Raw genomic sequence first — 25,685 nt, forward strand, 5'->3', positions numbered from 1 at the left:
CCATCAGCTGTACAGTCTCACGTGCCACTTACTGAAGTCTGCTGCCATCTTGCTCCCATTCTGGCTGGTGATCTTCTAGGCCTGCCCCACAGCTGTCACTCTGGGGTCTCCCTTCACACTTGTCCAGGGGATTGTGTTTGCTTCTCTCTTGGGTTGGATCTTTTGTTCCCTGCATCGAGCTTTTGAGGAAGGAAGTTGGGGGGGGGGCGGTGTCAGATAGCATGACAGCTTCGTTCACAGCAAAGTACCCTTGATAGAGGATTGTGTAATGATGTGTGAGTTGGTCTAGTTGCTCCTTCTCTTTCCTCAGTTGCCACGGATGAATCAAATATTGGCAGCTGTGGGGATGTGCATCACTCACACTTGCTCTTCTGTCCTGAGGTGTGGTTGGCAAAGATGGTGTGTCTGCACACTGTCACTCAGTTTAGGAAATGTCAAAAGCCCACCTTTACCCGCCAGCTTGGTTGATCCAAACAGTCAATAATTTGTCTGTTAGTTTCAAACAAATTGTATATATACTTATATTTAATTTACATATATTTTTGCATGAGATGAGAACTGCTTGGACCAGGGAAACCTAAAGGGTCTGTTCCATAGCAACAATGACAAATTACCAACTCAATCAGATTTGCTCCTTCTTCAGATTGGGCTATAAAATAATCTAAGAATTGCCCAGGTCTCAATGGGAGGAGAAAGAGCACCAAGAAAAGCAATAAACATCAAGACACCCCAGAGACACCTCTGACAGTGAAAGCCTTCCATTTGCATTCCAGCTTCAGTCCTCATGTATCTACAATTTCTTGTTTTCTGCAGGTGAACTGGGAGACACTGCCCTCAGAGATCTTGGTACAAACAGTTACTAAAATCATAGCATAAAAATAGCCTCTTGATCATTTCTCTGGTGGTAGTGGGCTTCCGGCAGACTTAGCTCCTCCCCCTGTCCTCCACACTTACTTCATGCATGAGCCTGGCTTCAAACTCTGTGGGCAGAAAGGAAGTGACCAACTTCAGAAAAGTGGCCTCAAACTGTCGGTTTTCTCACTTTCCCTCGTCTTGTCCTATTCTAATGTTCTGTCTTCCTGTTTTTTTAGGAGAACCTTTCAGGATAGGAACGGGACAAGTGCCGAGAAGATGAGTGTCAAGGTGGATTTGGAAACAAACTTTGCCGAATGTGTCTTAAATGTAGGAAAGGTCATCCTTGGGAATAAACAAAGGAACGACATGAAGCCTCAACTGCAGAAGAAACAGAATAAAATCATCATGAATGCAATCTGTGCTCTGCTGAATTCTGGTGGCGGAGTGGTCAAGGCTGAGATTGAGAACAAAGACTACAATTACAAAATCCATGGCGTAGGACTGAAAATGCCTTCAATTTTTAAAGGCTATTTAGATGAGATGCAGCAGGGAGACCTCTTTTTTATTTTTGTGAAGTCATGGAATGCCGAGGCCTCTGGTGTACGACTGGCAACCTTGTCCTCCAATCTGTACCACAGATACAGAGCATCGACTGATGTCATGAATTCTCAGGAAGCACTGGCGTTCCTCAAAGGGAGAACTCAGACTCTTGTGAATACTAATGATTCCAGTTCGTTAAGTCCCCAGAAAGTTCGAGCTGGTGTACAAGATGATGGTAACATAAGGGCCTCAGCTGCTGCTTTATTTGCTAGAACTCACCTTCAGTTCCTAGAAGAGCTCAACTTTACTACGTCCCTCCACGTTGAATTTAAAATGTTCTCAACAGAGGTGTCCCAGTGCTTTAACGAGAGTCTCCCCAGTTGTGTGTCTGCATTTGCAAACACCGAAGGAGGGTATATATTTTTTGGTGTGTGTGATGAGACCAAGCAAGTCATTGGATGTGAAAAGGAGAAAGTAGATCTTGTCGCCTTGCCTCATTTTATTGATTGCTGTATTAGGAAACTACCTGTCCATCATTTCTGTACACAGAGGCATGAGATAAAATATGCTGTCAAATTCCTTGAAGTGCACAATAAAGGGGCCCTCCATGGATATGTCTGTGCAATCAAGGTGGAACGATTTTGCTGTGCAGTGTTTGCCAAAGTGCCAAGTTCCTGGCAGGTGAAGGACAATCGTGTGAAACAGCTGGTCACAAAGGAATGGATAGCTTGGATGATGGAGGCTGATCCAGGTCAGGGAGAAGAATCCACAACGATTGCAATGTTCGCTGGGGGCAAGGGGGAGAGGTGGGGAGGGAGGAAGGGGGATATTATTTTAGAATCTAGGGAAAGAGAGGTACTCTCTGAATTGCAGATGCTTGATTTATTCTTTCCAATTGCTACAGTTGGTAGGTCACTGCACTTCATTCCCTCTGCCCATTTTGAATACCCAGCATTCAACAAAAAGATGTTGCCTTGGGCTAGTAGACCTACTAGAGGTTGGTGCAGGGGGCTGTCTGACCTAGTAATTTTTATTTTCATACCCTTTCTTGTGTTCTTATTCAGGTCTCTTCTTTTCCTTTCTGAATATGAATTCATTTAATTATTTAGGAAATTCTCTTCCACACATACATATGTGTCCTCTTTAACTTACTGCCACTTTTCCCTGCCTTTCCATTTGCCTGAGTATACTGCCACTTTTCCCCTGCCTGAATTAAACATTCTCCCTTTCTCATTGCCCCACTTCCATTCTGAACTCAAATACGACCTATCCATGGCTGGCCCCTTCCTTTCTGACCTTTCCTTTTCAGAGCCAACATGTGATGCTAACCATGACTGATAAACCAAAGCAAGTGTTGGTGATGTGCATCCCCCTTGGAAAATGAAAGCCCAGGATGAAATTGGACAAAATAAATTAGTGATAACTTCTCCAGAAGTCCAGAAAAACAAAGTCCATTTCAGAGTCTTCTCAGAAATCTGTATCTATTGACCTTTCTACCTTCTAAAACTACATTTAAAAACATAAACATTCTAAAAATATAAAGTTTGTTTCAATAGAATACAATTAAAATGAAAAATGAAAACTAGTGCTCCATACTGGTACATCCCCCCACTCCCCCAAGATATAAGTAGGCTTTCCTAAGCTGACTTAGGATGTAGACACAAGGATCTGCAGGCCAAAGCTTTGAGTTCCAAGATGAAGTGAAAGGCTTTGCAACACAGCTCAGCTATAAGTTGGCGTCTGCCTTTTTGCATATTGAACTCTTGCTTCTTGTTTCCTAAGATCTTTCCAGATTTTCTGAGATGGTCCTTGCACTGAGTTTGTCATCCAGCACACCACGTAGCAGGACTGTGTGCACTCATAAGAATTTTGAATGTCTGAAAGAACAGCAAAAACGTTACTTTCCAGGTAATTAATCTCTGGTTGCTTTGGAATGTGTTGGTTGTTCCTTCATATGCAAAAGAGAATAAAACTAGACTTCTATTTATATTATATATATATATGCTATTTATATAAATCAATTCCAGAAGGTTTAAGGACTTAAATGTCAGGAACAAGCCTTTTGAACTTTTAGAAAGAGAGGAAGAGATATCCATGAGTAATTTTGTGTCATTGAGATAGGAAAGGATTTCCTAAACTAGATGTAAAAGTATTAACCTTAAACGAAAAGATTGATAAGTTTCACTACATTAAAGTTAAGAACTTCTGTTCCTCAAAAGATATCTTAAAGAGAGTGAAAAGATTCAACTAGGAGAAGATTGCAAATCCACGTAGCTGACAAAAGATTGGTATCAAGAATATATAACGAACTTACACAATTTTTTAAGAGGACAAACCATCCAGTAGACAGATGAACAATAGTGATAAAGATATATTTCTCAGAAAAGGAAATGCATATGTCCAATGAACTTATGAAGAGATGTTCAAGCCATCAGCAATGAACGAAATGCACAAAACCACAAGTAGATACCATCTTACACCATTTAATTGAAATACCAGATGTTGGAGAGGTTGTGAGTATCAGAATCTGCTGTACATTGCTGCTATGAATTCAGTGGGCTTAATCCCTTTGGAAAACAAATTTGACATTACCTTGTATAGTTGGTCATTTGCATACTTTACCAGGTAGTAATTCTTTCTAGTTTCTAGTGCAAAATGTGTACGTGTGCATCAGATGTATATAATTGGAGAGATCCCTGTGACTTCTCATAGATTACTATTTGTAATAGCCCCAAACAGGAAACAACCAAATTATCTATTGTCACAACAATGGATAAATATATTGTAGTATATTCACATAGTGGAATATTATTCAGTGGTGAAAATGAATGTACTACAAATATATGCAAGCACAAGGCTGAATCTGAGTGATATGTAAGTACCTTACTCATAGATTTACCCAATTCTTTTATTGATTGTATAGTGTTTCATAGTATTCCTAAACATGGATGTTATTAATTTTAGCTACTTTTATTGTGAAATACATTATACATACAGAAAGTACATAGAACAAAGATATAACTTAATAAATAACTAGGCAGTGAGGAGCACCTGGTTGGCTCAGTTGGGGGAGTGTGTGACTCTTGATCTCAGGGTTGTGAGTTTGAGCCTCACAGTGGATGTAGAGATTACTTAAATAAATAACACTTTTAAAAAACAGTTATTATGCAGTGAATCCTGTGTAACCACCACCTAGGTAAAAAAAATATATATATAGAACTTTGCAAACACCCCTGCTACAACTTCTTTAACCAGTCCTTTCTTTTATAGAATTTTATATATCTAATTTTTTCTATTTTAAACAATGCTACAATATACATTTTTCTAAAAATGCCTTGAGGTATTCCTTAAAGATAAATTCCAAGTAGTAACAATCGCTTGTAAATTTAGGTGAGCATTGCCAAATTGTAATTCAAAACATATACAAGAATATGCTTTCCCCAAATTGTATTACCATGGCACTTCTCTTCTAGAAGAAGCTTAGAATCATTTTGTTCCACCAAAAAGAGAAGGACAGGTTGAAATTATTTTGATGGTAACTACATGAAATTGATAAATGATTTGGGGGAAGAATTGTCATTTTACAACAGTGAATTTTCTTATAGTTGAACATGGGATGTTTGGCCACTTGAATTAAAGTCTTCTTTTACTATATTTCATCAAACTTAAGAAAACAATATTGCACTATTATTTTATTTACCACTAAAAGAGAAAATATTACCAATTAAATTAGAAGATGTATCTTGATTTCAGAGATGTTAAAGTACATTTATAATCAGCAAAATATGATACATCTCTCAATTGTTTCAAAGTTTTATCTGTATTGTTACTATATATGTTAAATTTTATTCCTAGAATGATAAGTCAGTCATAAAAAGACAAATACCTATGTCACTCCTATGTGGAACTTAAGAAACAAAACGAAGAAAAAAAAGAGACAAACCAAAAAACAGACTCTTAACGATAGAGAACAAACTGGTGGTTACCAGAGGGGAGGTGGGGGGGAAATGGTTGAAATAGGTGATGGGGATTAAGAGTACATTTATCATGGGGCGTCTGGGTGGCTCAGTCAGTTGGGCAGCTGCCTTCGGCTCGGGTCTTGGTCCCGGGGTCCTGGGATCGAGCCCCGCATCGGGCTCCCTGTTCAGCGGGAAGCCTGCTTCTCCTTCTCCCATTCCCTCTGCTTGTGTTCCCTCTCTTCCTGTGTCTCTGTCTGTCAAATAAATAAATAAAATCTTTAAAAAAAAAAAAGAGTACATTTATCATAATGAGCACCTAATAGAGAATTGTTGAATCACTATATTTGACACCTGAAACAAATATAACACTGTGTGTTAACTACACTAGAATTAAAAATTTTTCAATTGATTACTAGACAGATCTTTGTATGATAATAATTTCTGATTGTGAATTGCTGGCATGTGAGAAAGCTCTTAGTTTAAAAATATACAGTTTACCATTTCCAGACATTTTACTTAATAATCTTGTTAATGCAAAAATAAAGATAATTTTGAAATAACTTTTCCTATATTTATACATGTTATTTCTTTACTTGGTTTAATTCACTGGCCAACAATTCCAAAATGATGTTAAATCAAAATAGTAAGAGGAGAAGCCCTTAGTTTAGTTCACTTTTTTTTTAAGTAGGCTCCACACCCAGCATGGAGCCCAATGTGGGACTTGAACTCATGATCCTGAGATCAAGACCTGAGCTGAGATCAAGAGTCAGATGCTTAACCAACTGAGCCACCCAGGCACTCCCAGTTTATTCCACTTTAATAAAAAAAAAAACTTTAGTATTTGTCTGATCCCAGACAAACTGTACTGGTATGCCCAATTACTTGCTAAATACTCAATGTACCACAGGTATCCCAAACTGAGCATTTCCAAAATCAATCTTCCACTCTGACAATCTTCTATTTCTCCTGTATATTCTGCATATTATTCTGTATTAAGTATTCTTTTTCTGCCATTTCTTCCACATTATCTCTATGAATCGGAGAGTCCATCCTGCATCCAGCCAAGCACAGAAATCTGTGTTCATCCTTGTCTCTTCCCCCTTCCCTGGATTCAAAACTCAAATTTTGTGTTTATTTGATTTTTTTTTTTTCTGGGGCAAAGGTTCATAGATCTGCTTAGATTCCAAATTTGGGATTGTGATGTGAAAAAGTTTAAGAAACTTTTTTCTACATATAAAAAAGCCAAAACTTTTTTTTAAAGAACACTTTTAAAAATTAATTTTAAAATTTACATGTATAAAAGGGACTTTTTTCTTATACAGTTCTAAGGGTCTTGAAATATATAGATTCATGTAACCACCACCAGAGTTAAGATACAGAATAATTCCATCACCCAAAAAAGACCCCTTCACACTGCCACTCTGTGGTCAAACTCTCCAATCCCTAGCCCTCAGCAGCCATTGATCTATTTTCCATCCTTATCATTTTGCCTTTCACACAATGTCGTGTAGGACACATCATATAGTTTATAACCTTTGCTAGGCTTTTTTCCCAGATTTATGGAGATATAATTGACATTTAACATCATGTATAAGGTGTACAGCATGATGTTTTATTTTTTTAAAAAGGTTTTATTTTTCGGGGCGCCTGGGTGGCTCAGTTGGTTAAAAAGGTTTTATTTTTCTAAGTAATCTCTACAACCAGTGGGGGTTTCAAACTCATAACCACAAAATCAAGAATTGCGTGCTCCACCAATTGAGCCAGCCAGGCACCCCCAGCATGATTTTTTTCATACATGTATATATTGCAAAATGACGACCACAATTAGGTTAATTAACATAAACATCACTTCACATAATTACCGAGTATGTGTGTGTGTGTGGTGAGAACATTTACGTTCTCTCTTAGCAACCTACGGATATATAACACAGTATTTTTTTATTATTTTTTTATTAACCTATAATGTATTATTTGTTTCAGGGTACAGGTCTGTGATTCATCAGTCTTACACAAATCACAGCGCTCACCATTGTACATACCCTCCCCAATGTCCATCACCCAGCCACCCCATCCCTCCCACCCCCACCACTCCAACAACCCTGTTTGTTTCCTGAGATTAAGAGTCTCTTATGGTTTATGTGTCTCTCTGGTTTCATCTTGTTTCATTTTTTTCCTCCCTTCCCCTATGGTCGGTCCTCTGTCTTGTTTCTCAAATTCCTCATATCGTTGAGATCATATGATACTTGTGTTCTCTGTTTGACTTATTTCGCTTAGCATAATACCCTCTAGTTCCATCCACATCGTTGCAAATGGCAAGATTTCATTTTTTTTAATGGCTGCATAATATTCCATTATATATATACCACATCTTTATCCATTCATCTGTCGATGAACATCTTGGCTCTTTCCATAGTTTGGCTATTGTGGACATTGCTGCTATAAACATCGGGGTGCACGTACCCCTTCAGATCACTACATTTGTAACTTTGTGGTAAATACCCAGTAGTGTAATTGCTGGGTCATAGGGTAGCTCTATTTTTAACTTTTTGAGGAACCTCCATACTGTTTTCCAGAGTGGTTGCACCAGCTTCCATTCCCACCAACAGCGTAGGAGGGTTCCCCTTTCTCTGCATCCTGTCGTTTCCTGACTTCTTAGTTTTAGCCATTCTGACTGGTGTGAGGTGGTATCTCATTGAGGTTTTGATTTGGATTTCCCTGATGCTGAATGATGTGGAACATTTTTTCATGTGTCTTTTGGCCATTTGGATGTCTTCTTTGCAGATATGTCTGTTCGTGTCTTCTGCCTATTTCTTGATTGGATTATTTGTTCTTTGGGTGTTGAGTTTGATAAGTTCTTCATAGATTTTGGATACTAGCCCTTATCTGATATGTCATTTGCAAATATCTTCTCCCTTTTTGTCAGTTGTCTTTTGGTTTTGTTGACTGTTCCTTTGCTGTGAAAAAGCTTTTTATCTTGATGAAGTCCCAGTAGTTCATTTTTGCCCTGGCTTCCCTTGCCTTTGGCGATGCTTCTAGGAAGAAGTTGCTGCGGCTGAGGTCGAAGAGGTTGCTGCCTGTGTTCTCCTCAAGGATTTCGATGGACTCTCGTCTCACATTTAGGTCTTTCATCCATTTTGAGTCTATTTTTGTGTGTGGTGTAAGGAAATGGTCCAGTTTCATTCTGCACGTGGCTGTCCAATTTTCCCAACACCATTTGTTGAAGAGACTGTCTTTTCCATTGGACATTCTTTCCTGCTTTGTCAAAGATTAATTGACCATAGAGTTGAGGGTCCATTTCTGGGCTCTCTATTCTGTTCCATTGATCTATGTGTCTGTTTTTGTGCCAGTACCATACTGTCTTGATGATGACAGCTTTGTAATAGTGCTTGAAGTCCGGAATTCTGATGCTACCAGCCTTGCTTTTCTTTTTCAACATTCCTCTAGCTATTCGGGGTCTTTTCTGGTTCCATACAAATTTTAGGATTACTTGTTCCATTTCTTTGAAAAAAGTGGATGGTATTTTGATAGGGATTGCAATTGAATGTGTAGATCGTCCTGGGTAGAATAGACATTTTCACAATATTTGTTCTTCTGATCAATGAGCATGGAACATTTTTCCATTTCTTTGTGTCTTCCTCAATTTCTTTCATGAGTATTCTATAATTTTCTGAGTACAGATTCTTTGCCTCTTTGGTTAGATTTATTCTAGGTGTCTTATGGTTTTGGGTGCAATTGTAAATGGGATCGACTCCTTAATTTCTCTTTCTTCTGTCTTCTTTTTGGTGTATAGAAATGCAACTGATTTCTGTGCATTGATTTTATATCCTGCCACTTGACTGAATTCCTGTATGATTTCTAGCAGTTTTGGGGTGGAGTCTTTTGGGTTTTCCACATAAAGTATCATATCATCTGCAAAAAGTGAGAGTTTTACCTCTTTGCCTATTTGGATGCCTTTGATTTCTTTTTGTTGTCTGATTGCTGAGGCTAGGACTTCTAGTACTATGTTGAATAGCAGTGGTGATAGTGGACATCCCTGCCATGTTCCTGATCTTAGGGGGAAAAAAATCTGTTTTCCCCCATTGAGTATGATACTCGCTGTGGGTTTTTCATACATGGCTTTTATGATATTGAGGTATGTACCCTCTATCCCTACACTGTGAAAAGTTTTAACCAAGAAAGGATGCTGTACTTTGTCAAGTGCTTTTTCTGCATCTATTGAGAGGATCGTATGGTTCTTGTTCTTTCTTTTATTAATGTATTGTATCACGTTGATTGATTTGCAGATGTTGAACCAACCTTGCAACCCAGGAATAAATCCCATTTGATTGTGGTGAATAATCCTTTTAATGTACTGCTGGATCCTATTGGCTAGTATTTTGGTGAGAATTATTGCATCCATGTTCATCAGGGATATTGGTCTGTAATTCTCCTTTTTGATGGGGTCTTTGTCTGGTTTGGGGATCAAGGTAATGGTGGAGTCATAAAACGAGTTTGGAAGTTTTCCTTCCATTTCCATTTTTGGAACAGTTTCAGAAGAACAGGTATTAATTCTTCTTTAAATGTTTGGTAGAATTCCCCTGGGAAGCCGTCTGGCCCTGGGCTCTTGTTTCTTGGGAGATTTTTGATTACTGCTTTAATTTCCTAACTGGTTATGGGTCTTTTCAGGTTTTCTATTTCTTCCTGGTTCAGTTTTGGTAGTTTATACATCTCTAGGAATGCATTCATTTCTTCCAGGTTATCTAATTTGCTGACATGGAGTTGCTCATAATATGTTCTTATTGTTGTTTGCATTTCTTTGGTGTTGGTTTTGAGCTCTCCTCTTTCATTCATGATTTTACTTATTTGGGTCCTTTCTCTTTTCTTTTTGATAAGTCTGGCCAGGGGTTTATCAATCTTACTAATTCTTTCAAAGAACCAGCTCCTAGTTTTGTTGATCTGATTTACTGTTCTTTTGGTTTCTATTTCATTGATTTCTGCTCTGATCTTTATTATTTTTCTTCTCTTGCTGGGTTTAGGCTTTATTTGCTGTTCTTTCTCCAGCTCCTTTAGGTGTAGAGTTAGGTTGTGTATTTGAGAACTTCCTTGTTTCTTGAGAAAGGCTTGTATTGCTGTATACTTTCCTCTCAGGACTGCCTTTGCTGCATCCCAAAGATTTTGAACAGTTGTATTTTCATTTTCATTTCTTTCCAAGAATTTTTAAAAATTCTTCTTTCATTTCCTGGTTGACCCATTCATTCTTTTGTAGGATGCTTTTTAGCCTCCATGTATTTGAGTTCTTTCTGACTTTCCTCTTGTGATTGAGTTCTAGTTTCAAAGCATTTTGGTCCAAAAATATGCAGGGAATGATCCCAATCTTTTGGTACCAGTTGAGACCTGATTTGTGACCTAGGATGTGATGTATTCTGGAGACTATTCCATGTGCACTAGAGAAGAATGTCTATTCTGTTGCTTTGGGATGGAATATTCTGAATATATCTGTGAAGTCCATCTGGTTCAGTGTGTCATTCAAATCTCTTATTTCTTTGTTCATCTTTTGCTTAGATGATCTGTCCATTTCAGTGAGGGTGGTGTTAAAGTCCCCTACTATTATTGTATTATTGTTGATGTGTTTCTTTGATTTTGTTATTAATTGGCTTATAGAACTGGCTGCTCCCATGTTAGGGGGAATAGATATTTAAAATTGTTAGATCTTCTTGTTGGATAGACCCTTTAAGGGTGATTTGGTGTCCTTCCTCCTCTCTTATTACAGTCTTTGGTTTAACATCTAATTTGTCTAAGGATTGCACTCCAGCTTTCTTTTGGTGTCCATTAGCATGGGAAATGGTTTTCCACTCCCTCACTTTAAATCTGGAGGGGTCTTTGGGTCTAAAATGAGTCTCTTGCAGACAGCATATTGATGGGTCTTGTTTTTTTATCCAATCTGATACCCTGTGTCTTTAGATTGGGGCATTTAGCCCATTTACACTTAGGATAACTATTGAAAGATATGAATTTAGTGCCATTGTATTGCCTGTAAGGTGACTGTTACTCTATATTGTCTGTGTTCCTTTCTGGTCTGTGTTACTTTTAGGCTCTCTCCTTGCTTAGAGGACCCCTTTCAATATTTCTTGTAAGGTTGGTTTGGTGTTTGCAAATTCTTTAAGTTTTTGTTTGTCCTGGAAGCTTTTTATCTCTCCTTCTATTTTCAGTGACAGTCTAGCTGGATATAGTATTCTTGGCTGCATATTTTTCTCGTTTAGTGCTCTGAATATATCATGCCAGTCCTTTCTGGCCTGCCAGGTCTCTGTGGATAGGTCTGCTGCCAATCTAATGTTTCTACCATTATAGGTTACATATCTCTTCTCCCGAGCTGCTTTCAGGATTTTCTCTTTGTCTCTGAGAGTCGTAAGTTTTACTATTAGATGTCAGGTTGTTGACCTATATTTACTGATTTTGAGGGGAGTTCTCTGTGCCTCCTGGATTTTGATTCCTGTTTCCTTCCCCAAATTAGGGAAGTTCTCTGCTATAATTTGTTCCAATATACCTTCTGCCCCTCTCTCTCTTTCTTCTTCTTCTGGGATCCCAGTATTCTAACGTTGTTTCGCTTATGGTATCACTTATCTCAAATTCTCCCCTCGTGATCTAGCAGTTGTTTATCTCTCTTTTTCTCAGCTTCTTTATTCTCCATCATTTGGTCTTCTATATCACTAATTCTCTCTTCTGTGTCATTTAACCTAGCAGTTAGAGCCTCCATTTTTTACTGCACCTCATTAATACCCTTTTTGATTTCGACTTGGTAAGATTTTAGTTCTTTTATTTCTCCAGAAAGGGGTTCTCTAGTATCTCCTATGCTTTTTTCAAACCCAGCTAGTATCTTTATAATCGTCATTCTGAACTCTAGTTCTGACATCTTACTAATGTCTGTATTAATTAGGTCCCTGGCAGTCCGTACCACCTCTTGTTCTTTTTTTGAGGTGAGTTTTTCCATCTTGTCATTTTGTCCAGATGAGAATAGATGAATGAGAGATCAAAATGCTAAAACGTTAACAACAACCCCAGAAAAATATACACTAAACAAATCAAAAGGGACCTGTAACTGGGGGGGAAAGAAAGGGAAAAAAAAAAAGAGAATATGATCAAGCTGGTGAATAGAACAGAGCCACAGACTAGATTTTGGATGTATTTTGGTCTGTTGGAATAAATTACCTCCTAAAATTTTAAAGAATGAAAAACTTATATATTTTCAAAAAATAAGGTTAAATACAATGAAGGGATAGAATATGACTAAAAATGAAAATTAAAAAAGATTTTTAAAAAGGAATTGATAAGATGTTGGCTGAAAAAGGAAAGAAGAAAAATTCAACTAAAAAAATAGAAAAAGAAAAAAAGAAAGAGAAATTAAAAAATTAACTTTGAAAGACTAAAGAGGGGCACCTGGGTGGCTCACTTGGTTGGGAGGCTGCCTTCGGCTCAGGTCATGATCCCAGGGCCCTGGGATCGAGCCCTGCATTGGTCTCCCTGCTCGGTGGGAAGCCTGCTTCTCCCTCTCCCACTCCCCTCTGCTTGTATTCCCTCTGTCGCTGTCTCTCTCTGTCAAATAAATAAAGAAATCTTAAAAAAAAAAAAAAAAAGAAAGAGAGAGAGAGAAAGAAGGAAGGAAGGAGGGAAGGAAGGAAAGAAGAAAGACAGGAAGAAAGGAAGAAAGAAAGAAAGAAAGAAAAGAAAGAAGACTAATGACTCATGGTAAAAAAAAAAAAAGCCATGCATTCTATGTGCAATATTCCCCTAGCGCTGGAGTTCTGCCGTTCTCATTGATTGGTAAACTTGGTCTTGGCTGACTGTTCATGCTGATCTTCTGGGGGAGGGTCCTGTTGCCGTGGTTCCCAAATGTCTTTGCTGGAGGCGGAATTGCCCCGCCCTTGCTGGTCCAGGCTAAGTAATCTGCTCGGCTTTGCTCTCAGGAGCTTTTGTTCCCTGCAAGCTCTCCGTACGGCTTTGGAGGACCAGGGTGAAAATGGTGGCCTCCCAGTCTCCGCCCAGAGGAGCTGAGAACTCGGGGCCCCGCTCCTCGGTGTGCCCCCAGAGAAAAGCAGTCACTCCCGTCTCCCTGGTCTCCGGCCGCACTCCGTGCTCACCCGGCCTGTGACCGAGCGTTTCTATCTCTGGCTCCCGACCCCGTGTGGAGTCTCCAAACCCAGCAGATCCCTGCGGTGCGCTCCCGCGCCGCTCCTCCCAGGGCGAGAGGGGAGTCTCCCCAGCTCTGCCGCTTGTTGGGTCCCTCCTGGAGGAGCAGTGGCGCGACTGGGCCGTGGATCACGGTTTATGGCAACCCCGAGCTGAGAGCCTGCGCCTCGGCTCCGTCTCTGCAGCCGGCTTTCCCACTCCGATACCTGGGAGCTCTGCCGCACTCAGGTACCCCCGGTCTTTCTGTGACCCCGAGGGGCCTGAGACCACACTGTCCCGCGAGGGTTCCACCCCCCGCTTAGCCACTGGAGCGACGTCCCTCCGCGGAGCCGACTTTTAAAAGGTCCGATTTTGTGCTCCGCGGCTCTATCACTTGCCAGAAGCGGCCGACGGAGGCCCCCTCCCCCGCCGTCTATCCTCCCGAATATCGCCTCGGATTCACTTCTCTGCACGTCCTACCTTCCAGAAAGTGGTCGCTTTTCTGTTCATAGAGTTGCTGTTATTCTTTTCTTCAGTCTGTTGAGTTTGTAGGTGTTCAGAATGGTTTGATCCCTATCCAGCTGAATTCCTGAGACCAGCTCCTCCACCATCTTGCTCCTCCCACCTATAACACAGTATTGTTAACACTAGTCAGTGTTGCCAGGTGTTAAGATGGCACTATAATGCCTTGTTCCCCATCCTCATTTCCTCCTTTGTGCTTTTCACAACACAAACTTCTTGGAGGTTCTTGCATGGACCTTGCTGTTTCTTGTCTCTGTGCTTTACTCATGAGTCCCCTTTTGCCTGTTTCTCTATTCTCCCATCCTTCGGAAAGCTAACTCACAGCCATCCCTTAAGAAGCAGCTCAGGTGTCTCCTTTTTCATAAAGACTTTCATATTTTTTTTTCTCAAGGTGTACCTCTCGTTTGTAATTGCATAATGCTCTGTGCATTTCTTTCCCATTGTATTTACCACTTTGTATAATTATTGTTTCTCTCTGTTATGCCAGTCAATTATCAGCTCCAGCAGACTGGGAATTGCTTGATCTTTTCATTATTAATGCATGCTAGTACTGATACATGGTTGGGCCCAAATATGGAGTGAATCTATTACATATAATGATGATTACTAGCTTGTCTTGGGATTCTCTAATTTATTCCAATTCTTTCCCTGTTTAGTATTATCAGACAAAGTGGTGTATACTCCAGAAAACCTCTACAAGGAACTGTTCTCAAAACATAAAGGACTCAGAGACTTAATAAATAAGGAAATGAGCCGTTTCTCTCAAGGAATACTGATTTTTTCTCGAAGCTGGGCTGTGGACTTGGGTCTGCCAGAGAAGCAGGGAGTAATCTGTGATGCTCTTCTGCTTTCCCAGAACAACATCCCACTCCTCTACACCATCCTCAGTGAGTGCAATGCAAGCAGGATGGGCTATTCTATGACAGTCGCCCGTACCTTAAAGCAGAAGCTGGTGAACACAGGTGGCTACACTGGGAAATTGTGCATCACTCCCTTGGTCTTCCTGCTGAATCCTGATAGAACAGCAGAGACTCTTCATTGTTCAGATTTTCCAATTTACCCCGAGTCCTATAACCTTAGAACCACCCAGCACGTGGAAGCTCTGTTACAGTCCCTTGTGATAGTCTTGCTTGGATTCCGATCTTTCTTAAGTGAAGAGCTGGGCTCTGAGGTTTTGAACATACTCACAGATAAACAGTATGAGTTGCTGTCAAAGAACATTCGCATGACCAGAGAACTGTTTATTCATGGCTTACCTGGATCAGGGAAGACCATCCTGGCTCTTAGGATAATGGAGAAGATCAGGAATGTTTTTCACTGTCAACCAAGTGACATTCTTTACATCTGTGAAAATCAGCCCCTGAGGAAGTTTGTGAGGTATGCAGCCTAATTATATCCATTTTCTTTTTTTGGAGTAACTTTGACTGGTTTGGCTTTAAATTCACTTGGTAAAATTCATATTGTATTTACTATGTCTAGAAGAGTTTAAGAGTAGAATTGATGGGTGCCTGGGTGGCTCAGTTGGTTAAGCCTCTGACTCTTGATTTTGGCACAGGTTATGATCTCAGGGTTGTGAGATCGAGCCCTACATTGGCTTCTGCACTGGGTGTGGAGCCTGCTTAAGATTCTCACTCTCTCTCTGCCCCTTACCCCTCTTTAAAAAGGGGGGGGTAGAATTGGCTTCCTTTGTTTGAGTGGGGAAACCTGACTATGTTTCTTACATTTTCAGCAAGAAAAACATCTGCCAGGCAGTGACCCGGAAAACCTTCATGAAAAATGACTTTCAAAAGATTCAGCACATCATTATTGATGAAGCTCAGAATTTCCGTATTGAAGACGGGGACTGGTATGAGAAGGCAAAAAACATCACTCAGAGAGAAAACGATTGCCCAGGAATTCTCTGGATCTTTCTGGACTACTTTCAGACCAGCCACTTGAGCCACAGTGGCCTCCCTGCTCTCGAAGCCCAGTATCCAAGAGAAGAGCTCACCAGAGTGGTCCGCAATGCAGATCCAATAGCTAACTACCTGCAAGAAGTAATGCAGGAGGTCAAAGAAAATCCTCCACCTAACATCCCCCTGGGGTCCCTGGATATGGTTCGTAAAGCTAAATGGGCTCAGGGTATTCCAGGCAACTTTGAGATTATGGAGTACTTGGACTTGGAAGAGATGGTTGTCCAAGTAGCAGAGAAATGTCAGTCTCTCTTTAGGAATGGTTATTCTCCCAAGGACATTGCTGTGCTTTTCAGCAAAGCAAGTGAAGTGGAAAAATATAGAGATAAGCTCCTAAGAGCAATGAGGAAAAGAAAAATATCTCAGCTCAGTGAGGAATCTGACCTGTTAGTACAGATCAAGGATGCATCAGATATCATGGCCAATCACATTGTGTTGGACAGTGTCCGACGATTTTCAGGCCTGGAAAGAAACATCGTTTTTGGGTTCAATCCAACAGCAGCCGAGCCAGCTGTTTTCCACAATCTTCTGCTCTGTCTGGCTTCCAGGGCGAAGAAACATCTCTATATTCTGAAGGTTTCCATTTGACAGGAAGATCCCAGTCTAAGAAACAATTAGGTAGCTCTCATCTCTAGTTAACCATGAAACCAGGTGACCTAAACATTTAATCATCAAATATTTAACGAGCACTCACTCTGAGGCGTATATTCTTCTAGGTGCTGGGGTGGGGGAATGGGTTAATGATAGGGTAGCAAATAAGATAGACAAGATTCCTTCTTTGGGGCAGAGGTAAATCATACCTAAGTACACAAATACAAGTACAAGAATTTCAGTTAGTTATGAGGGACATCAGAGTAGTGATTAGAGGTGCTTGAGCTGCAGAGACTCTGTGTGTGTGTGTGTGTGTGTGTGTTTACACATAGGTAGGTAAGTAGATAGAGGGAGAAGCTGGTTATTCAACATGGTTGGGGAAGTGCTTAGTGAGGGAAGACGTCATGAGAAGATCTTTGAGCCATGTGTGCCAAGTGGACTCAGATATTTTCACTATTTTTAATACAGCAATGCACAGACATGCCTGAGTAAGATGCACTGGGAGAGTAGGAAGGGCGGAGGGGGGTCATGTGTCTGCCCTTTTATGGGCCAGAAACGGTTGTACAATAGTTCAAAATGTAAGATCAGAAGGTACAAACTGTAATTTCTTATAAACCATATTACATTATTCTTTTTCATTTTATTCTTTTAATGATGTTAGTAATTTTGATCACTGTCTTTAAATTGGATTATTTAGGGGCGCCTGGGTGGCTTAGTTGGTTAAATGTCTGCCTTCAGCTCAGGTCATGATCCTAGGGTTCTGGGATCAAGTCCCCATCCCTCAGCAGAGAGTTTGTTTCTCCCTCTCCCTCTGCTGCTCCCCCTGCTTGTGTGCTCACTCTCTCTCTCTCTGTCAAATAAATACATAAAATATTTTAAAAAATAAAATTGGATTATTTCTTTTTTAGGTGTTGAATTGTATAAGTTCTTTATATATTTTGGATACTAACCCTTTATCAGATATGTCATTTGCAAATATCTTGTCCTGTTTAGTAGGAAGGCTTTTAGTCTTGTTGATTGTTTCCTTTGCCATGCAGAAGCTTTTTATTTTGATGTAGTCCCAATAGTGTATTTTTGCTTTTATTTCTCTTGCCTCAGGAGACCTATCTAGAAAAATATTGGTATAGCTGATATCAGAGACATTACTACCTTTGCTCTTTTCTAGGATTTTTATGGTTTCAGGTCTGACATTTAGGTCTTTGATTCCATTTTGAGTTTATTTTTGTGTATGGTGTAAAAAAAGTGGTCCAGTTTTGTTCTTTTCCATGTAGCTGACAGTTTTCTCAACAGCATGTGTCAAAGAGACTCTTTTTCCCACTGGATAGTCTTTCCTGCTTAATTGTGTATTTTTAAACAATTACATCTTGTCTCCTTTATTGGCTTATTAATTATAACTCTTTGTTTTGTTATTTTAGTGGCACGTTAAGGGTTTACAGTATATATCTTTAACTCATCACAGTCTTCCTTCAAGTGATATTATACCATTTCATGAACTTTATAACACTCTACTTCCATTTCTCCTTCCCAGGCTTTGTGCTTTATTGCCACACACTGTACTTCTATATATGTTATACATACCACAACACATTGATACTATTTTTGCTTTAAACAGCCACTTGTATTTTAAAGAGTTTTAAATAATAGGGAAAAAAATTCTTTTTTTTAATTTTTTATTGTTATGTTAATCACCATATATTACATCATTAGTTTTTGATGTAGTGTTCCATGATTCATTGTTTGTGCATAACACCCAGTGCTCCACGCAGAATGTGCCCTCTTTAATACCCATCACCAGGCTAACCCATCCCCCCACCCCCTCCCCTCTAGAACCCTCAGTTTGTTTTTCAGAGTCCATCCTCTCTCATGGTTCGTCTCCCCCTCCGACTTACTCCCCTTCATTCTTCCCCTCCTGCTATCTACTTCTTTTTCTTTTTTCTTAACATATGTTGCATTATTTGTTTCAGAGGTACAGATCTGTGATTCAACAGGCTTGCACAATTCACAGTGCTCACCATAGCACATACCCTCCCCAATGTCTATCACCCCAGCCACGCCATCCCTCCCACCCCCCACCACTCCAGCAACCCTCAGTTTGTTTCCTGAGATTAAGAATTCCTCATATCAGTGAGGTCATATGATACATGTCTTTCTCTGATTGACTTATTTCACTCAGCATAACACCCTCCAGTTCCATCCACGTCGTTGCAAATGGCAAGATCTCATTCCTTTTGATGGCTGCATAATATTCCATTGTGTATATATACCACTTCTTCTTTATCCATTCATCTGTCGATGGACATCTTGGCTCTTTCCTCAGTTTGGCTATTGTGGACATTGGTGCTATAAACATCGGGGTGCACGTACCCCTTTGGATCCCTACATTTGTATCTTTGGGGTAAATACCCAGTAGTGCAATTGCTGGGTCATATGGTAGCTCTATTTTCAACTGTTTGAGGGACCTCCATACTGTTTTCCAGAGGGGTTGCACCAGCTTGCATTCCCACCAACAGTGTAGGAGGGTTCCCCTTTCTCCACATCCCCGCCAACATCTGTCGTTTCCTGACTTGTTAATTTTAGCCATTCTGACGGGTGTGAGGTGGTATCTCATTGAGGTTTTGATTTGGATTTCCCTGATGCTGAGCGATGTTGAGCACTTAGGGAAAAAAATTCTTTATACTTACCATTTCTGATGGTTATCCTTCCTTTGTGTGAATCCAGATTTCTATCTTGCATCATTCTCCTACTCAAAGAAATTTCTTCATTTTTTATAGTGTAGATCTGCTGCTGATGAATTCGTTCAGATTTTGTATGTACAGAAAAAAGCATTTCACCTCTGTTTTTGAAAGATAGCTTTGTTGGGTAGAGGCCTAGATTGATAGTTTTGTTTTTCAGTTATTTAAATATATTCCTTCATTGTCTTTTATCTTGCATAATTTCCAACAATAAATCTGCTGTCATCCTCATCTTTATTGCTCTGTACACAATGTATCATTTTCTGACTGCTTTTAAGATTTTATTATTGGTTTAGGTGATTTAATTATAATGACCTTAGGTAATTAAAAAAATTTCTTGTGCTTGAGATTTGTTGAAAACTCCTTGGGTCTGTGGGTTGACAGTTTTCACTAACTGAAAATTTTTCAGTTCTTCTCTCAATTCTTTCTCTCTCTCTTTTTACATGATTTATCTTTTATTGGGGTGAACTTATTTTATTTAAAAAGATCCATCATCAATTATTTCCTGCAATATATTTTCTATACCCCTTCTTCTCCTCAGATACTTCAATTATATGTATATCAGGCCACTTGACTATGTTCCACAACTCACTGATGCTCTGTGCCTTAAATTTTTTCTCTGTTTTATATCAGCTGGTTTCTGTTGCTGTCTTCAAGTTCACTATTTTTTTCTTCTTTGTACAATGTTTAATATGCCACGAATACCGTTCAGTGTATTTTTCATCTTAGACATTGTTTCATCTTCTAATCCTTTTCTAGAAGCTTAATTCAGATCCTTTTTTAATATTTTTCTTGTTTCTACTTAATATGTTCAATCTTTCTTCCATTTCTTGAACATATGGAATACAATTATAATGTCTATTTCAACCTTATAGTCTATTAATTATATTGGCTGTGTTAATTCTGAGTTAGTTTCAAATGGATTTTTTTCCTCTCTATGGTTGGTATTTTCTAGCTTCTTTGCATACATGGTAATTTTTTATTCAATGCCAGACATTGTGAGTTTTACCTTATTGGATGCTGAATGTTTTTGTATTCTTACAAGTACTTTTGAGCTTTGGTCTGAGATATGGTTAAGTTACTTGGAATTAGTTTGATCTTTTTGGATCCTGTTTTTAAGCTTTGTTTTACAGAACCAGAGCAACATTTAATCTAGGGTTAACTTTTTACACCTACTGAGGCAAAACTCTTCTGAGTACTCTCTTACCTAATGCCTTGTGAATTTTGATGTTTTTCACTCTGGTTGGTGGGAATAGGCACTATTTCTGATCTATGTGAGCTCCAAGGATTGTTCCCTCTAATACTTTTGGGTGGGTCTTTCTTCATCCTCAAACATTTCCTCACAGACACAAGTTGATAAGTACTCAGCTGAATACTCAAAGGGGATGCTTTGCAGGTTTTAGAATTTTCTCTTTGTGAAGCTCTGTCTTCATTGGTATTCTGCCCTACAAAGTCTAGTTTCCTTGGCCTCCCTAAAGTCCCAACTCTGTCTATTCACTTCACAGAGATTGCCAAACTGTACCTAAATTTTCCCCTTTCTGAACTGCAGCCTAGAAACTCTATAGGCAGTAAACAGAGGCAGTAATAGAGATCACCTCATTAATTTCCCATATCTCAGGGATCAGTTCTTCACTGAACCCTTCATTTCATATGTTTTGTCTGATTTTGCAGTTGCAAAGTGAGGGTAAATATGATCCCTGTTACTCCACTAAGACAATGAAGCAATATGTATAAAGTTCTTGGGGGAAAATTTTTGACCTAAAAATATTAAATCTAGCTAAAATATCATTCTAATTCAAAGGAAGTTCATGGATATTTTTGTATAGGAAAGAATTCTATAAATACATAACTCATTAATCGTGCTTTTTTTTATGTTATGTTAGTCACCATACAGTACATCATTAGTTTTTGATGTAGTGTTCCATGATTCATTGTTTGTCATTAAGTATTCTTGAGTAAAAATTACTCAGTGAGGAAATCTAGCTAAATCAGGCAATATGTGAAAATAAAGGATAATGGTAATTGGACTTTAAGTCCATTCACCTGTGTATAACTAAGATAAATAGGAATTATGATTACAGAAAATACTGTTATAAACCTTGACAAAGTAAAAACATTTTTATATCACATAGATTTTTTTTTTTGTTTCAGTGAACAAAAGCAGGCTCTGGACAATTTAAACAAAAACAAAAAGAATTTATTGGAATCATGAGGGAGGACCACTCACAGAATCAAAGACAAGCTGACCAAATAGGCCTTAGAGAAGATTAGTACCTGGGAAGATCCAAGGATCTAGATGGCTGGTAGGAATTGGCTCCAGTCATTTTCTTTACTTTGGCTTATGAAGATCAAATTACAGTGAAAGACTTGTATTTGCCTAGTGTGGATACTCCACTCCACTCTTAGCTACCATAGCAAAGACCCCTTGGTTGAAAATCTCCAAAAGTCGATGTAACATGGAAAGAATATTGGTTACTAGTATAGGGTGAGAGGATGTTCTGTAGGTTGAAACAACAGATGCCCATTATGGTAATCAACAAAAGTTAGGGAGTCAGGAAGGAGAGTGAAGAATTCTAAATGCTAACGTCATCTTTCATGGCAAGGAATTGATTAATACTAATACAGATTTTAATGTAACTTTAAAAATGATTCCAAGCATTTTAATTGCTTTTTTCAATTTAATTGTTTTAATGTTGGATCTTTTAGTAGCTAAAAGTTCTTAGGTTAAAGAAATATATTATGTAGTTCAGCTCTTCAATTTTATTAGTTGCCTTTTCTTCCATTCATTTCAAGTAAAATGTGAAAATAATTTTTAAATAGTATGTATAATATCTTTCCACTTAATATAATTACTTTTGTCTAGCTGTTCTTATAGATTATGTGATATATTAAAAAAACCTGCTTTCTGGTATATTTTTAACCTTGAATGTTTCTGATTGCTGGGATTATGGGTGATGTGTTGCTTCTTTTTTTCTTTCAGTATTGCTAGAATTAATTTTATTGACTTTGTACCTTTGTATAAAGACCTCAAAGGTCACATGTTGAAATCTCTCTCTCTCTCAAAACAGAATTCATAGAAATAATGGAAAAGATATCTTAAAGCATTATTATATAGTCATGCTCTAAAATAACAAAAGCACTTCTCTGTGGACCAAAAACTATGAGGCATTTGCAGAAGGAGGGAAGAGTGGGTAAACTATAGTAATAGACAGAGGTTGGCCCCACCACAAGCCCAGGACAACAACTCTACTGCAAAGTCAGGATTCACAGCCAGAAACTTAATGTGAGACTGAGGCCAATTCCATTTGACCTCCTTGTGGCCACATCTAGGCCTCAAACTAAAATACCCATACCTCAGGCTTTCTTACTGTTGGCACTATTGGCAGATTGAGCTGGATAAATCTTTGTTGGGGGTGGGGGGCTTTCTGGGGTATTATAAGATGTTTAGCAGCAACCCCCTACTCCCAGCTACAACAAACAAAAATGCCTCTAGATATTGCCAAGTGTCCCTCAGGGGGCAAAAGCACCACTACCATACCTCCCTAGACTAAAATAGGTTCCAGAATAATGGGCAGAATAGACAAGTCCAACATGTACCATACTACCATCAAGATTCAGAACATTAAAGATATTTTTAATCCTAAAGAGAAAAAAGTTTAGATAATTTACAAAAAGAAGAATGGATTTGACAGTAACTATTTCATTAGCAAGACTGGATGCAAGAATATGGGCAGTAGGTTCAAACTGTTGTGGAAAAACAACTTTGAACCTAGACTTCTCTCCCCAAACTATCATTCAAAATTGACAGCAAAATAAATACATCTTCAGGCTTGCAACACCTTGGGATTTTTTTTTGAGTCATGACCTATATCTGAAAGACTCACTGAATAATGTACCCAGCATGAGAAAAATGAACTGAGAAGGAAGTTGTAGTTTTAAGAAAGAAGGGTGAACAAATAAATCAGTAAAACATAAAGTTAATCTATGTATATTATTTTCTATTCAATAGCCTTCATATATGCAAACTGCATCCACTTAGAATTTATCATGAAAGAAAAAAGTCCTGTAGTAATTTTAAAAAAAGATAAATTAAGAATAACTGTAAGAAGAAATGTACACACTCTGTGTGAATAAAGCTATGAAATGAAACTGAAGAACCCAAAGAGAATTGGAACCGATAAAAAGCAGACTGTTGTTGTTGTTGTTGTTGTTTAAGATTTTATTTATTTGTTTGACAGAGAGAGACACAGCAAGAGAGGGAACACAAGCAGGGGGAATGGGAGAGGGAGAAGCAGGCCTCCTATAGAGTAGGGAGCCCAATGTGGGGCTCTATCCCAGGACCCTGGGATCACAACCTGAGCTGAAGGCAGACGCTTAGAAACTGAGCCACCCAGGTGCCCCAAGCAGACTGTTTTTGGATAAGAAGACCCCAAATCATGAATTACACATTTTCACTAAGTAATCTATAAATTTAATGTTATTCCAATAAAAATACCAACAGATCTTTCCTTGAAGCATCGAAATGAGTTTAGTCATTGAAAGATAAAAAGCAAGAATATCCAGGAAAAATCTAAAAAGGAAGAAATCTGAGGGTAATTAACATTACCAAATATTAAACTGTATTTTAAAGGTATTGATTAAAACGATGTGGTTCTGCTGTGTGGCAGGTCAATGGAACAGACTAGAATGTCCAAAAATAAATCCAACTATGTGTGTGAATGTAGCATATTTTAAAGCTTGTGTTCAGATTAGTTGGAGAAAAGTGGATTATTCAATAAATGATGTTAAATGACTCGGGGACCTATCTGAAAATATTTAAGCTTGTGTCATGCATCACACTTGACACCAAATAAATTGCAGATGGACCTAATACTTATGTGTAAAAATAAGGAAACCACAGAAGTACATGAAGAAAAAGTGGGACATTTATTTTTATAATCTTAGTATAGGGAAGGCCTAAATAGAGCTCTCAATCAGAAAGCATGAAAGAAAACTATTTTTTTAATATTGACTATTTTATTATTATTTTTTTAAAGATTTTTTCATTTATTTATTTATTTATTTGAGAGAGTGAGTGGGAGAGAGCAGAGAGAGAATCTGAAGCAGACTCTGCACTGAGCACAGAACCCAATGTGGGGCTCAATCCCACAACTGTGAGATCATGACCTGAGCCGAATCCAAGAGTCAGATGCTTAACTGACTGAGCGACTGAGGCACCCTGAAAATATTGACTATTTTAAACAAAATTATCTTTGTAGCAAAAACACCACAACAAGTTCAAGAAACAACACACTGGGGAAATATTTGCAACAAAATTCAAAGACAAATAGTTAGCTCCTTATTTTTAAAAAAAAGTTTCTACAAATCAAAGAGAAAAATTCTAAGCTCCTAAAAAGAAAATTGGCAAAAGACCCAAATGTGGAAGAACATAGTAAAGGAATTTAAAATAGTTCCTGAACATACAGAAACTTTAGTCATGATATAGAAGTATCAGTTAAAAAATATAAGACATTAGTCTTTTTCACTTATTAGACTGAAAAAAAATCATTAATTTCAAACCTAATGGTTTTACTGTTTGGCAGGGGGAAAACACTATCATACATTGCCATAAAGTTCTGTCAAGAACAATCTGGCAGAAGCTGTGAACAAAATTTTTTTTTAAGATTTTATTTACTTAATTGACAGGGAGAGAGAGCACAAGTGGAGGGAGCAGCAGAGGGAGAGGGAGAAGCAGGCTCCCCGCTGAGCAAGGAGCCTGATGTGGGACTCCATCCCAGGACCCTGGGATCAGGACCTGAGCCAAAGGCAGACACTTAACTGACTGAGCCACCCAGGCATCCCAACTGTGAAAATTTTAAATGCACATTTCCCTGAGGCACCTGGGTGGCTCAATCAGTTCCGTGTTGGACTCTTGATTTCGGCTCAGGCTATGGCATCGGGGTCACAGGATCAAGCCCCTGCATTGGGCTCCACACTCGGTGGGGAGTTTGCTTCTCTCCCTCTCCCTCGTTCTCCCTCTCCCTCTCCCTCTGCCCCTCCCCCAGCTCTTGCTCTCTCACTCTCCCTCTCAAATAAATAGATATTTTTTTAAAAAATAAATAAATGCACATATCCCTTTACCGAGCAATTCCTCTTTTAGGAATTTATTCTATGTAAATGCTCAAACATGTATGAAATTACTTCTGTACAGTTAATTGAAGTTCACTTTATTTCTAATAGCAGAAGACTGCAAAATAGTAGATATCCACTGATTAACTTAGGGCATATCAACACATTGCAACACTATGAAGCCATACAGAACAAGAGATCTCTATATGTATTGATGGGAGACCATTTCTACATTGTATATAGAACAAAGCAACATGTGCAAAAATGCCTATCTTTTGCTTATA

At 38.7% G+C, this 25,685-nt stretch overlaps 1 protein-coding gene across 6 annotated transcripts in view; it reads left to right on the forward strand.

The window, feature by feature from the left end:
- The window catches only part of LOC113907834 (schlafen family member 5), a 40,627-nt gene extending 15,600 nt beyond the window's left edge, over positions 1 to 25,027 (forward strand). For 2 of the 6 annotated variants that reach the window (XM_027567480.1, XM_027567479.2), the window contains exons 2-5: positions 1,092 to 2,146; positions 3,178 to 3,303; positions 14,675 to 15,395; positions 15,748 to 17,359. In XM_027567480.1, the coding sequence (XP_027423281.1) occupies positions 1,132 to 2,146; positions 3,178 to 3,303; positions 14,675 to 15,395; positions 15,748 to 16,558 (2,673 nt within the window). In that variant the 5' untranslated portion in view covers positions 1,092 to 1,131 and the 3' untranslated portion in view covers positions 16,559 to 17,359. Of the gene's footprint in view, positions 1 to 1,091; positions 2,147 to 3,177; positions 3,304 to 3,614; positions 3,738 to 3,777; positions 5,338 to 14,674; positions 15,396 to 15,747; positions 17,360 to 21,444 lie in introns of those variants that run through there. The other 4 variants (XR_003515296.2, XM_027567481.2, XM_027567482.2 and 1 more) reach the window with 4 other exon arrangements.
- The last annotated feature ends 658 nt before the right edge of the window (positions 25,028 to 25,685 follow it).

This window comes from Zalophus californianus, chromosome 16 (genome assembly GCF_009762305.2).
Source record: "Zalophus californianus isolate mZalCal1 chromosome 16, mZalCal1.pri.v2, whole genome shotgun sequence".
NCBI lineage: Eukaryota > Metazoa > Chordata > Mammalia > Carnivora > Otariidae > Zalophus > Zalophus californianus.